The sequence below is a fragment of the Nanorana parkeri genome, unplaced genomic scaffold (genome assembly GCF_000935625.1).
Source record: "Nanorana parkeri isolate BGI_ZX_2015 unplaced genomic scaffold, ASM93562v1 scaffold53, whole genome shotgun sequence".
Taxonomy (NCBI): domain Eukaryota; kingdom Metazoa; phylum Chordata; class Amphibia; order Anura; family Dicroglossidae; genus Nanorana; species Nanorana parkeri.
Genome location: NW_017306321.1, coordinates 1,528,192 through 1,543,429, shown reverse-complemented (window position 1 = coordinate 1,543,429; position 15,238 = coordinate 1,528,192). Strand labels below are relative to the sequence as shown.

Sequence of the window (15,238 nt, the reverse complement as noted above, 5' to 3'; positions counted from 1 at the left end):
GTTTTCTACCCGTTTAACTTGTGGTGAACTTGTTGATAGGTCTTTCCTTCCGTGTTGGGTTAGCAGAGCTCATCCTGTAACAACAACCATTGTTTCTTATATCTCAGCAGGTAGTTTTGTGGCCAAACTCTGTTTTCATGTTATCAGTTTTCCCTCTCCCTCATATCAGTGGTGGGTGAAGTGAGTCTGTCTCACCCGATCATTTAGCAGTTGTTTCTTCTCCTTTTGTAAAATTGTGTGACAATATGACCTTTATTGTGCTGACTGCTCGGGGTAACTCCATGATGTCAACATCTGAGGTTGAAGCATAGGTGGTTCCTGTAATCTGCACTTTTTTTGCCTTTTTCTCATAATACCTCACTAGTTTCAGGGTACACCCCTAAATGATGGCCGGTATGTCATGTCCAGGTCATGATATAGCTAGTAGTAGTTTAGTCACATTTAGCTGGACTTGTGCTGTAACGTTGAAGGTGTTTTTGTAGGTTTACAAGCCACATCAAGTCACGTGTTAACCCCAGCCTTTGCAGAACTGCTCCACAACAGGTGAACATTAGCAAGAATTTTAGTAGAGTCGTCCCTTGGCAGCCTTCCACAGCAAAGGAACTAGAAGTCCTGACCAGAAGGTTGCCTCATATTCCACAGTTATCAAGAAGCCCTTGTCCTTTGTGTCCAGCTACTTTGCAATGCAAATTCGTGGGATGTTTTTAAGCCAATAGGGGTCTTTATATTTTGGATCTTCAAGATAGCTGATTGGATATATTAAGCAAGCAGGATAGAAGACCGAGGGTGACATTGGTGAATGTACACTGATCAGCCATAACATTATGACCATTGGGAAGGCCAGCCAGTGAAGGCTGTGTGATGCTTTGGGAAACGTGTGGATGTTACTTTGACACGTACCACCTCCCTAAACATTGTTTCTGACCAAGTACACCCCTTCATGGAACCCTGAAGGGGTGTAAAAAACTTTGTCATATGAAGACGAATCTGAACAGCCCGATCCTTTTTTATACAGTCAGACCTTGCACTAAGTTGGTGGTAGGTCTAAAGGAGGTTGTACAATCAGAGTGTATGGTCAGTCTAAGGTCGGGGCCTGCCTAATGACTTCAGTGCAAGTGTGAATGTGACCCAGGACCTTATTGCTGAGAATCACAAGCTGGCCATACACTATATACATACATATATTGATTGCACAATCTGCATAAGATCTAACAAAACTATGTAATGTGAGGCCAAACCTAAACAACTCTTTCAATCTGTAATAAATCAAGTGTCCAGTGCATACCTGTTGATAGATATAATGAGATTTAAGTGTGTGTGGTCAGATTTATTGTTTTGGCTCATTAATGGCAGATGTGACTGAAAGAACATGCAGTATATACACTGAGTGGCCAGTTTATTATGACCACCTGACATTTGTAGGCAAATTAGCTATAATTTCACGCTGAAGTTACTAGAGGGCCAGACCATTATAAATAGGGAAGCAGGTTGTTTACCACGACAGTTGAAGTGATTTGTTTCTGAAGATACGGGGTAAACAGCGCGATTTAACAGCCTTTGAACGTGGGATGATTGTTGGCGCTCGGAGCCATGGAGCGAGTATCAGCAAAACAGCAGAATTCGTTAAATGTTCAAGATCAGCTGTTGTTAAAGTGTTTAAAGACTGGACTGTCAGCCGAAAATCTGGGTGTGAACGTGCGAATTGTGGCCGTCAGCGACTAGTCAATGTTAGGGCAGAACGGGGGAGGGGCAAGACTGGTACAAGACAACAGAAGGGCAACAGTGCCGTGTCAGATTCCTTGCATCACCTTTCAACATCTCGTGGAGTCACGAGGCGGCCCAACGAAGTCATCTCGTGGAGTCATCTCGTGGCCCAACGAAGTACTGATGGGGTGGTCATAATAATCTGGCCACTCAGTGTATCCGTGTGCTTTAACAGGTCTTGTCAGATGTATTTTGAAGGTTTCCATTCAATCGATTTAAATGAGATTGAGCATTTGATCTGACACATCACTGGCCACCACTGAAAGGATTTCTGAATTGCCATGCAGCTTGGCGGCATTCCAAAACACAGGATGGGATCGTGCGCCAACAGGGTTGTCACATTGGTGATCACTATCACCAATGGCAACTCGCCAGCAACAGCTGATGAAGAGACCCCTCAGCTGCTTCTATGGTACCTCTGGCCAAAACAATGTAGACTCTCAATCTCTGGGGAGGGGAGTGGTGACACCGTGCTGGTTAGAGCTGCAACGGAGGCCACCATAGAAGCAGGTGGGAACTCTCTTAGTAATCCTGTCCTTCCCTGTTCAGTTCCCGCTAGTGTCACGCCTTCTACCTAATATTTAGGACCATAAAAGTCAAGGTCAATGTATCTAGAATTCTTGTGTAGGCCAAGTTGGAAGCAGTTCCTGATATAGTCCAATTTTCAATTCCAAACTTTACGTGGCTTGTCCTGTATTACGTCCAAACGAAGCGGCTGCATATAAACCCGATTCTCTACCCTGTGCAATGAGATCTGAAAGCAGTATGGGCTTTCCACAGTTGTAGGGAAAGGGATGGTCAGGTTCTCCAATGTAAATGAAGAGTTGGCCTCTTGTCTGGTCTCCTAATGCAGACATGAAACCATCGGACCTGTGTATCTTCCTCAGCAAGTGGATGGACAAGCCTACCACCGGAGCCTTCCTCTAGAATTTTTTTAAATTGCGCTGGATACATGACCGCTTGCAATTTGATTGCCATCAACAACACGAATACCTACATTTTGGGAAACGTCTCGATATCTGAGCACCAGTGTGCGACCCTTGATTGCTAATGCTGCTATTATTGCTATGTGAAAATGTATTGACAGAGGGAATGCAGTTGAATGTGTACTGGTCATGTGATGATCTTACGGACTGTTTACATTTCTCGTCTCGGGGCCAATTATCACTCCAGGCAATGGCCCTGTATTATTACACAATGTCACGATTGTATTATTACACAACGTCACAATTGTGTTATTACAGAACGTCACGATTGTGTTATTACAGAACGTCACGCTTGTGTTATTACAGAACGTCACGATTGTAGCTACTGACTATAAGATTGTTAAATAAAGATGACTCAGATATAATGTAAATAAACGCAGCCTAGAAATGTGCGCTCCATTTTATCTTCAGGGACCATTATTACATTTCACCCTCCTCCACGCTGCATGTTTTGGTATTCTTGCCTTTTTCAGATGTCTTTAGGTCCATCACGTAATGTGCAAAGATTTCTCTTCTATAGCTATTGGACAGGAAGTGATGGGAAGTCTCTATAAAGGGGACGCGGGCTACAAGGAAACACTTCTTTTTCAGTAAATTAGGGAAGGGTTAAAGAAGGGGAAGGCAACCTTCTATAAACATTGTGCTGGAAGGTGTCCCTCTTTCTCATCTCAGAAAGTTGGGAGGTATGTTTGTAGTTTTATGACAGTTGGCGTGCTAATGTGACCTACCCCTCGGTTGGACAATCTTTAAGGTCATTAATGTATCTTCCTGTTCCAGAGACTACCCTCTAATTTCTTGCCCCACTGCCATAAGCTGTCACATAGACAGGAAGTGAGATGAATTCTCCCCCACAGACGCCAAAAACTTGACTGAAGTATTTACTCTTTTAAGGGAATCAAATGGTAAAAAAAAAGAAGTTGTGACTTGAGTTGGGCTTTGAAAAAATTGGCGCAAAATTTGTAGTAGGTGACTTTTCAAAGTCAGGGAAAACCACTGGATACACCTGATATACGTAGATGACATAATAGCAGTGGACTAATGTCCAAGTACGTCTGCCTTTTCAAATTCTTCATGACTTTGGCCACCAGTTGCAGAGACCCTCTAAAGCTGGCCGTACACTGTTAGAACTTTGTTTGAAATCGTTGGTCAGAGGCTCAGAGCCTTCGATCTTGTCATCGTTGAGTCAATACAATTTGTTGAAAAGCTGTTTAAAACTTTGTCCACACCAACTACTTGAGTGGAATCCCAAATACATTAAACAGGTTTTTTGTGTGTCTAGCACAGCATTTCTCAACTATGGTGCTGAGGTACCCTGGTGTGCCTCCTTGCTTCCTCAGGGGTGCCTTAAATTTTGTGGTAGTGGGACTGTGATGTGAAGAGGGGAATGAAGTCTGATGTGAGGGGGCTCCTAATGTAAAAGCGGGACTCTGATATGAAAAGGGGGGGCCCTGATATGTAAAAGGGGCTTTTGATGCGAAAGGAGGACTCATGATGTGAAGGGGGGCTCCTGATGTGAAGGGGGGCTCCTGATGTGAAGGCTGGCTCCTGATGTGAAGGCTGGCTCCTGATGTGAAGGCTGGCTCCTGATGTGAAGGATGGCTCCTGATGCGAAGGGCGGCTCCTGATGCGAAGGGCGGCTCCTGATGCGAAGGGCGGCTCCTGATGCGAAGGGCGGCTCCTGATGCGAAGGGCGGCTTCTGATGCGAAGGGCGGCTCCTGATGCGAAGGGCGGCTTCTGATGCGAAGGGCGGCTCTTGATGTGAGGCGGCTCTTGATGCGAAGAGGGCTCCTGATGTGAAGGATGGCTCCTGATGCGAAGGGCGGCTCCTGATGGGAAGGCGGCTCCTAATGCGAAGGGTGGCTCCTGATGCGAAGGGCGGCTCTTGATGCGAGGCGGCTCTTGATGCGAAGAGGGCTCCTGATGTGAAGGGGGGCTCCTGATGTGAAGGGGGGCTCCTGATGTGAAGGGGGGCTCCTGATGTGAAGGCTGGCTCCTGATGTGAAGGCTGGCTCCTTATGTGAAGGGGGGCTCCTGATGTGAAGGGCGGCTCTTGGTGCAAAGGAGGGCTACTGATGTGAAGGAGGGCTCCTGATGTGAAGGGGGAAATCTTGATTGGAAGGGGGCACTTCAATGTGAATGGGGAAACCCACTTTTTTTGTGTGGTCTTGCATGAAGTCCCCCTTACAATCTATGACATTTTAGACTGCGATGCCTCGACAATTTGCATAATTTTAAGGGGTGCCGTGACAAAAAAAAAAAAGCTTAAACACTGGTCCCTAGTGTGAAAGGGTTAAAAAGGTTACAGTCAATAAGATCCCAATGTTTATTATTTGTTGCTGATGCCGCAGCTTGTTTTCATCAGGAACTAATGAACGACGGACTCATCCATTCAATACTTCTTATTCTAGGGCTCAGCAATGTGAACATTGCCACGTGATCGCTATGATAACCGACCACAGCAAGAGCATCAGCTAGTGTGTGCGCTGGGAATGTGCACAGAGGTTAACACGGGAGGACATACAACTACGTCTTCCCGGAATAAATGGCAATTATATACAGGTGACGGTAGGGAAGTAATTAACAACAGCAAAAAGTTTCCCAGAACACTCACCAGCCAGCATGCAAAAAAACTTGTCTCACCGCTAAGGTTAAAATCAGAGGTTTAGATACACGTCTTCTGCAGAAAGCCGCACTGCCGCGCCAAGGCACCTCCATATAGGGAAGTAATTAAAACACATAAACCTACCCTGGTAGATGCACCTGCAGTGCATGTTTATTATATTCAGAGTCACTATTTTATAAATGGGTCTTTGATTCTTACAGCATAAATAGGATATATAAATATAGGAGTTAGCATAAGTCTATATCTGTATGACCGACGCATTTACAAAGCTAATAATGTTTCTGTTATAAAATAATTTCATACATCACTTTAAAAAAAAAAACAGCTAATCTTGAAGAGAATAACTGGCTGGCAACACAGACAGTTCTTCTTTCAGACAGCTTCATTCACTAGCACAGTGGTTACAAGGGAACCTTAAAACGGCTCATTCCAGGCAGAGTATTGGTTGGTGTGCACACTTGCTTCGGTGGATGTGACTGTTCCACGGCCCCTCAGTCTGACTTTTGTCTCTCAGCTGCTGGATGCCCAGGATCTCACTGATTGGTCGGTTACGTGTGTCTCGGCAGCTCTGCAGATGGTGGCGCCTGTACTGCAGGATTGGCGTACCGTCTTATGTACTTTAATGTAGAACAGCCAGCTCAGATGACTATGAGGGTGGATCGCCGGGTCCGTAATCTGGAGGAACAAAACATTTTGCCGTATTCTTATTAGAATTTTGTTTGGAGATGAGAGATACTTTTTCTTAGTTTTGGTGATGCCCCCTATTGGCTAAGCGAAGTTATTAAAGATGTGAATTTCGGAACCCATTAAAAGCCAAAATACAAACATGACTGAAATACAAATATCTTTATTGACACAGGTAGTGATGGCAATTATAAAGGGTTGGGTTATATAAGCCTTTCTCAACCAAGGTTCCATGGAGCCCCAGGGTTCCTCCAAAGGTTGCTTGGGGTTCCCCTGAGCAAAAGACAATTTGTGTCTCTGAGTAACCAATGACATCAATCCTTTTGCTGTCTGTAAAGGGGGACGGTCTTCCTACTGATCAACAACGTACGGGAACCCTTCTCCCACTGACCAATTATATAGGTGGGTCCTTCTATCAATAGCCATCAATTTGTGGGACCACTTCACTGACCACCAGTATACAAAAACATCTCCCCACTGACCACCAATGTACAGGGACATTTCTCTACTGACCACCAATGTACAGGGACATTTCCCCACTGACCACCAATGTACAGGGACGTTTCTCTACTGACCACCAATGTACAGGGACATTTCCCCACTGACCACCAATGTACAGGGACATTTCTCCACTGACCACCAATGTACGGGGACATTTCTCCACTGACCACCAATGTACGGGGACATTTCTCTACTGACCACCAATGTACAGGGACATTTCTCCACTGACCACCAATGTACAGGGACATTTCTCCACTGACCACCAATGTACAGGGACATTTCTCCACTGACCACCAATGTACAGGGACATTTCTCCACTGACCACCAATGTACAGGGACATTTCTCCACTGACCACCAATGTACAGGGACATTTCTCCACTGACCACCAATGTACAGGGACATTTCTCCACTGACCACCAATGTACAGGGACATTTCTCCACTGACCACCAATGTACAGGGACATTTCCTACTGACCACCAATGTACAGGGACATTTCCCTACTGACCACCAATGTACAGGGACATTTCCCCACTGACCACCAATGTACAGGGACATTTCCTACTGACCACCAATGTACGGGGACATTTCCTACTGACCACCAATGTACAGGGACAATTCCTACTGACCACCAATGTACAGGGACATTTCTCCAGTTATTTGCTCTGGATGTCAAATACACTGGGTATGCTACATTCTTCTTTTATTTATTATTATATTTACAACCTACTCATGCTGTAGATGTAATCATTGAGCGGGAGTTCCCTGAGACCTGAGAGGGGTCCTCTGTGGTACAAAGGTTGAGAAGGCTGGGCTATATAATAATCTGGGCTTGGGGGGTTATTAAGGGTTTTATATTACATGGATCCTCCTTGGAACTCCGTGTATACATATGTGGGTTTCAGAACCATTTTACAATTGAATGAAGCCTGAAGAAGGAACTGAACTGGTCGTGAAACCTTTCATCTTCAATAACTTCAGTCAGTCAATGAAAGGATTCAAAGTTTCAATCAACGGCCAACATGGTGCACATCTCCACTGCTAGATTTGGCTGCAGCATTTTGCACTATTGTATCTTATATAGAAGGATGAGCCAACTGATGCACAAATCAGTCCCATCAGGGAATTATAAATGTCCGGTCTATGAACAATCATACAATTAAGTAAGCCACCTAATTTCCTTCCCTAAAAGGTTGCTGGAAAAGCTTTTGTTTTGGGTGGTGGCAGGGAGAAGCTCACCACCTGTTAGAGAAGAACGCTGTATGTTTAGTTAGAGCCTGGATGGCAAGGATTTCTTTTCTGTTTTGCCTTTGTTTTTACCTTACAACCTTTTAAATAAAACTGACTGCAAGTCAGATCTTGAAGAACTTTGCTGCATGAGCTGCCTTTTTACCAGGGAAGGTGATCCCCATTTGAGCTATTGCCCCACAACAGTTAGATAAATTCCACCCTCGTGCTTTCTTTCCTCTGATTACCTTATGACATCAAGCGCAAGCTCTGTCTCCTTTCTTGCGTCTTCTGTGATTGGATAGAAGATCAGGATGATTAAACCGAGAATGATGAGCACAGCTGGGACTGCACCAATCAGAAGCTGAAGTGTCAGGACCACGGGGTAGGACTGCCTGCACGCCGCACTGCTGTAACCAGCAAATCTGTCACATGCAAAAACAGGAAAAGCAAGTGAATATGTAAGAGAGCTTTACTAAAATATGTGGAGCATGACGGGCAAGCCAGGCACGGGCAGCTTATGGCACCATAGCTACTAATGGGAACCAAAGGTACCCGAATTTTAACTGGCTGGGGATGCTAAGATCTACTATTTGTATAGGGGTACAACCATACTGCTGTAATCACAAAGCATGTTGGGTTTTCTAAGAGAGAAGCCAACACAAGCTTCTTGCCTGGAAGTAATCTATTCCATTGACATCAACATGACAGTCAACACCATTACGACCTGTGTCAACGGGCTTTGGGCATGTGTCAATGGCATCAGTTGGGATAGTCTCAACAGGTCACCGACACACACAGATAAATTCAATATCTCTTTGATATGTTTATTGAAGAATGTCATTAGAAGCTACTGACATGCTGTGACATTCTTCAATAAACATATCAAAGAGATATTGAATTCATCTGTGTGCGCCGGTGACCTGTTGAGTCTATTCTGAGTTTTCCACTGCGCCATCCGTGTGATCACCATGAGCACTACCATTATTGGAAGGTTGCAGACTGTAAGGAGTGTGTGTGGTTCTTGGAAACAATAATGGTATCAGTTGGACGTCAGTTCGAGAAGCTTCTGAGATCATTTAGAATTATCTGACAGTATTTGGCTTGTAGTTGACCTCCATACAATGCAAAACCTGTTTAAACCTGCCGACAGAGGCCCTCACAGCCACCTTTAGAAATCAAGGGGCCCTGTACAGCCTAAATGACAGACCCCCAACCCCACATAGCCAGGAAATACATTAAGTTGGGGTTGCATGCCATAGCTTCCATTGTTACACATACCCTGTCCCGAGCACAGCTAAGTTTGTGGCTTATTTCCCACAGACAGCTCAATGCAGATCCTGGCCATGTCACCTTGTCTAATCTATAATTATCCCATACAATGTTCACTGTGCTATCAGGATGTGTTGGAGTGATCAGAATAATTGTAGTAAGTCAATGAAGCAGCGTGTGATAGTGGGAGCCCCATTCTCATACACCCCAACATCTTCTATACTTTATCTCAGCGTGTCATTCATCCTGGCCACGCATTGTCAAAGTACTTCATTACTGGCATACCTGTGACAGTTAGATGTATTCATTTAGGGTGGCAGGACACCAAGATCAGTGTATGTGAACCACAACAACACCCCAAAAAAAAGACTCACCGTGGTCAAGTACCTGTCATTCCCCTGACTTAGCTTCACAGGACCTGCCTTAAGAAATGGCACTGAGCAATGTATAGCCCCAGCTTATGCCAGTCCACACTCAGCTGCTGGTAAGAGACAACCCCAGACACATTGTGCAGTTGATTCCTGTTGGCTCCCCCATTCCTGGCTAGCCCCTGAAAGCTAGAAATGTATTTCAAGTGACCCCCGCACACCATTTGGCACAGAGACTCGGGGAGAGAGGGAGATAAACTTCTGCACTCCTACCAACATCTTAGTAAGCAGCTGCTGCTACTACTGAGCCTGCAACTAGTGACAAGGGACTACACTGCACTGGAGGCATGCTACGACGCACTTTCTACACAGAGACATGTAGCAAAAGTCTACGCAAACCCTTACTGTATATCCAAATAGCCTGCACTGCATACATACCTTTCAATACAAACATCTGCAGGCCAATACATGAGTGGGTCATCTCTCTACAGTACTGATATTGGTGTTTCCCAGACGGGAAATACAAACATACAGGAAGCCACAGCATTACATACAATAAGTCCCAACTATTCAGGCACCCGCTGTCGGGCCCGGGTCCCCCCTGCTGACTCAATGGGTCCAGGACCCAATTCGAGAGAGCTGCCTGTACCCAGGGCCGGATTTACTCTCTCTGCTGCCCCAAGGCCAGGTTCTTCAATGCACCCCCCTACCCGCTCCATGGCGAATGGCAGACCTGCAGGCTGCATGCAAGTGATCTCGGCGACATCGCTGAGATCACTTGTACAAAACAAGCGGCGGCTTCCCCGCTGTACATTTAGCTCTGCTTGCCCAAAGCAGGGCTAAATGTGGAAAACAACTACCCGCCCAGCGCCCAGAACTGCATGTCCCGGGCATCGGGACATAAGAATTCCACACTCCTGCTGCCCCGAGGCCTTGTGGGAAATCCGGCCCTGTCTGTACTATAAGTAGCCCTGCAGACCCTTATTTTTTTGAGTATCTACATTATGAGAATCCAGATCATCTTCTATGAATTCAGCTTTAGGTAGAATTCTATCCCAACATACTGTCTTTTTCTGCCCTGACAACAAGAGATGAGGACTGCAAGGCATTATGGGACACGTGTCTGTGAACAACATCAGCCGAGCTGATAATCCATTACAAACGTTCTTTAAAAACTATTAATAACCCAGGGGTGATGTGTTGGGTGTCCCAGCTCACCTGTGTCATATATCACAAGTCTGCGTTCAATGACCTCAATGCTGTATAACAATTGGCACTTACTGCAGGCTCAGTGTGGAGATTCCCAGAGCGATCCCTGCGGACAGCTTGGTGAAGAAGACGAATGAGGAGTAGAATATGGCCTCCAGTCCCTTGGCTTGAGGATTCATTAGACGGAAATTATCCACCACGTCAGGAAGCATTGACCTCAGGAGATTTAACACAAAAGACAAAGCTTTATCACAGAGGATGAGCGCAAATGGTGATCGCAGCAAGATTAAATGTGTCGGGTTTTACTGTCTGCAGGTTTACTGTAACATGCAGATATGTATGAATTGTCACAGGACAGGTTCCCTTTACTCCACCATTATCGCAGTTCTTCCCAGTCATAGAGGACAAGCTCTCCTGGGCACGTTGGTACATTTGGAAGACTTTTACTTGAACTACACAAACCCTTCTGAGTTTAAAGAGTCAGTCCACCCAAAAGGTCACCATCTGAAAACTTGCTTACAAACATACTAGGGCTGATTTAGGCTGGAGCCCATTCACCTTCCAGCACGTCTTTGGGGTGTGGGAGGAAACTAGAGTACCCGGGGAAACCCACCCAAGCACAGGGAGAACATGTAATCATGGTAGAATTGTGAGCTCCTTTTTTTTTTGCGTTATTGCACTGCGTCGTCTTAAAGAATATGAAGAAATTCCCAAACTTGAAAATTCGTGAGCACCGGAGAAGGCCGTTAAATAGGAGAGACATTTTTATTCTGCAATAGTGTAGCATCTGAGACACAGCAGCCATAAAAACTTTACAGCGGCAGGCTACATGCTGCAAAGGGCAGCTAAAAATACCTAAGCAACAAGAACCCGCCGCGCACCCCCAAACACCCGAGCAGAAAAGTTTAAAAAAACTAGATGGACGTTAAATAGAAGGCTATAAAAAAGCCCAATAAAACACACAATCGTGGGGGGTCTGTGTGTGGTCAGTAGCTAAACAGCAACTAAAGTCGAGGCTAACAAGCAAAAAAGGGGTGGGGGTATATGTAGCCTAACACACTGCCATCTATAGTATATTAGCACAATCATGCACAGTATAGCAGCGTACAGCACACTATAGCACATTATCCCTCCCTACACTGGATTGTCAAGTCTTCCTACAAGATGCCAAAACACACTGACAAATGGCTGCTGTGTGACCAACATTTTTAATGAGGGTTCTGGCACATACAAAATGTAATAATCAAAAGAAACCCATCGCACACCTGACCGCATAATACCCTCAAGTATCGGGTGGGTGCCATGCGACCACAGATGCCTCCGCAAATCAGTATAAATATGAAGAAGTCACTCGCACTCCAGCTCATGTTCAGTCAGTATTTTATTGACCTCTGTGCTGTCACAACATGGCGACGTTTCGGAACCCGTTTAGTCCCTTCATCAGGCAAACAAAGAGTCCTTTTTGCAAATAAAGAAGACTCTTTGTTTGCCTGATGAAGGGACCAAACAGGTTCCCAAACGACGCCATGTTGTGACACCACAGAGGTCAATAAAATATTGACTGAACTTGAGCTGGAGTGTGAGTGACTTCTTCATATTTATTGGCACATACAAAAGCCCCATCATTGGGCATTCTAAACTGGCCGAGCTCAAAGGCCAGGCAGTGCGTCATAGATGGTGGTCCGGGGAATTCTCCCATAAATTCGCCCGGGACTGCGATGCTCAAAGCCGTAAGATGCAAACGCACGGGATTGCCAACCCGAACCTCATCCATACTCATGACACTGTATATGGTAAATGAAAAATCCAATAGGAAGAATGTGAGAGGTGTTCAGACCTGGAGGGGTCAGTACAGGTAGAAATAAAACGGGACGGTTCAATAAAGACTTTGTAACTCAATTCTGGCGTTATGGCCGTATCTGGAACTCTTATGTAAAAGGTTTGCACCAATGCCATCATAAATATCACATGCGGCACATTCACATAGTGGCTGCGACAAATTCATTAGAGAATACTGCCATTTCGGAGTTCAAGGGTAACTACACCCTGCCATCCTTTACAGCTAAAGAGGGTGCCATCTTAGCCTCTATTTGGAATGAAGTGGTCATGGTGCTGCACATGTGAACAGTCATTTGAGGGCAGGGTAGGGATTGCAGGAGTGAGGTGCTAACACTGTAACTTTTAGGGCACACTGTTCTTTGGCATGGCTGCCTGTAATTTCCAGTACAAGAGTGTGCACTAAAGTTGACAACGCTACCAGTGGTTTGGGAGCTGGTAGTTTAGTGTTGTCACCCTCTACCCGGACGTTAAATGCAACAAAAACCATCAGGATCAGCCTACAGACATAATTTACAACGTTGGGTTTGCAGGTTTATTAGAAAATATCATTTTGTGTTTATATACATTTTAAACATATAAATGTCACCACTGCCGTCCACAAAAGGTATAAGAAAGCCAAGTGGTCCAACCACCATAACAAGACTGTAAAGTGCATGTGACACTTACCATGGCAGGAGTAAAGAGGCAGCAATGCTAAATCCGGATGTCACAGCAACCACGTAAGCTACAATCAGATTCGGTATGGTGACAAGCATGATGCCAAATGGAATCATCCACTGCAATGGAAGAGGTGAGGAGAATATCAGACTCATTATTCTATTAGCACTTGATACCGTCCCCATCGATGCACCATGTTATAACACCAAGTTCTGATCCATGAAAGTAGAACTATGGCTTCACAAGTTAATTCGTTTTTGTCTTAGTCCCCCTGCAAAGTACCACAGATACCTGTTGGTCCAGTGAAGTCCACCTAATGCAGCTTCCTGTGGTGGGGTGACAACGATGCTGCACTGCTCTTGACTTCAGAGCAGAATTGCCACTCTCACACTTTCTGGATTGACAGCACAGCCTCTGTTGCTGAAACCTTCCCACTGTGAGCTGCAGTGTCTGGAAGGGGAAACTTGTGAGACAGAAATGAAGGAGGATTGGGCTCAGGGAGAAGGGTGGCTTTGGAAGAAGGAAAAACTATGTTCAATGGCATTTCCTGTGTCAGACTTGTTAAACTCAGGTTTCCGTCAGGAAAGTTATTTGTACCAGCAGCCCGTTAAAAGATAAAATAACAAAAACAGCTTTTGCTGCAACATACTCATTTAATAGCAAGGTTATCACTGCAGTACTTCTTTTCTGCCACTAGATGTCCTTAGACTGATGGCCAGCATCATTCAAGCCACTTCTTATAAGCCCAGGTTATCCTGAACCCAACTCCAGCCTTTGACTGGACAATGAAAGGGGAAGCAACACAGAGCTCATCTCTCTATCACTCTGCTCAATCCAGCTATCAGCATGCTCCATGTCAGCACATGAACTGATAGGCTGCTGTACTGCTTCTTCCTCTCACTCTTCATTTCTGCTATACGAAGACTTAAAGAGGCTGGTTTTAGGTCACATTCAGGTACGGACACTACATGCATTAAAAAAATAAATGTAATAATCTATTAATGATTACAGAACTGCATTAATTTGTGCCTTTTATCTCTGCCTGGAGTCCAGCTTAAATACAAACATTCAGGAGCCTTGACATACAGAATGGAGGTGATCACTGACTGCGAAGGAGCTTGGATCTGTTCCCCAATCCCAAGGGTCACATTAATTGGCTAATACATTTTGCATGTAATTCTGTATGGGAATTACATTACTAAAATCATTTTAATAAAAACCGAACTTGTATTTTACAAAGCCGGGGGCAATCTTTTGCGCTGGTAATGGGACCTGAACAAGGGAGTCATGGAGGACAGACAAGGTCGGAAGAGCGGCCACAGTCAAGAGCATCTTGAGAAATACTCTTGTAGGTGACCTTTGTGCTTCTTCTGCCATATTTCAATTGTAACGTCTGTCTTTATGGTCATTTGCTGCCACCTACTGGCAAATAATGATATGGCAGGCTACAGTCCACACTGCAGATGCCTATATAATTACAGGTTGTGCAGCAGTTTAATGTGTGTTGCTTTCTTCTCATTATTATAATACAGGATTTATATAGCGCCAACAGTTTGCGTAGCGCTTTACAATATAAGTAAGACATTGCCATTACAATACAAGTTACAATAGATGGTAAGGAGGGTCCTGCCCAAATTCAGGCCAGTGGCTTAACATAGTTGAAATACATATGTGCTGTTTCACCTGTCAAAGAATCTGCAGTTTTGGTTGGCCATTCTGATACATATACCTGAGCCATGATGCTGATTCATTGTCCAATGAGCTGGCTTGCGGCAGATAGGTAATATATGAAGATGCCCTTGCATGCCTGGGATCATTAGGCATTATATGAACTTGAGATTTATGGGTGGAAGTGCTGCACATAGCATGCCATGTGTGTGTGGTTTAATAGTGACAATGAGTTTTAAAAAGTATCAAAGTCATTGGATCTGCATGACAGCCACAAAACTAGCATTTCCAGGTTCATCAATGGCAGCCTGCAGATTTCAACTGCTGTGTGCTTATTGGGCAACCAATGCTGTGAGGATTCACATGCAATGCTAGCATTATGGGCCCGGAATAAGACATCACAAAGGTCAAAGCGGTGCCTAGGTCCCTGGTGTCTTCTG

At 44.9% G+C, this 15,238-nt stretch overlaps 1 protein-coding gene across 1 annotated transcript in view; it reads right to left on the bottom strand.

The window, feature by feature from the left end:
* Positions 1-6,012: 6,012 nt before the first annotated feature.
* The window catches only part of MFSD2B (major facilitator superfamily domain containing 2B), a 50,588-nt gene continuing 41,362 nt past the window's right edge, over positions 6,013-15,238 (bottom strand). Inside the window, exons 11-14 of the mRNA XM_018575364.1 lie at positions 13,140-13,249; positions 10,707-10,850; positions 8,034-8,210; positions 6,013-6,049 (exon numbers count right to left, since the gene is read on the bottom strand). Of these exons, the coding sequence (XP_018430866.1) occupies positions 6,013-6,049; positions 8,034-8,210; positions 10,707-10,850; positions 13,140-13,249 (468 nt within the window). The remainder of the gene's footprint in view (positions 6,050-8,033; positions 8,211-10,706; positions 10,851-13,139; positions 13,250-15,238) is intronic.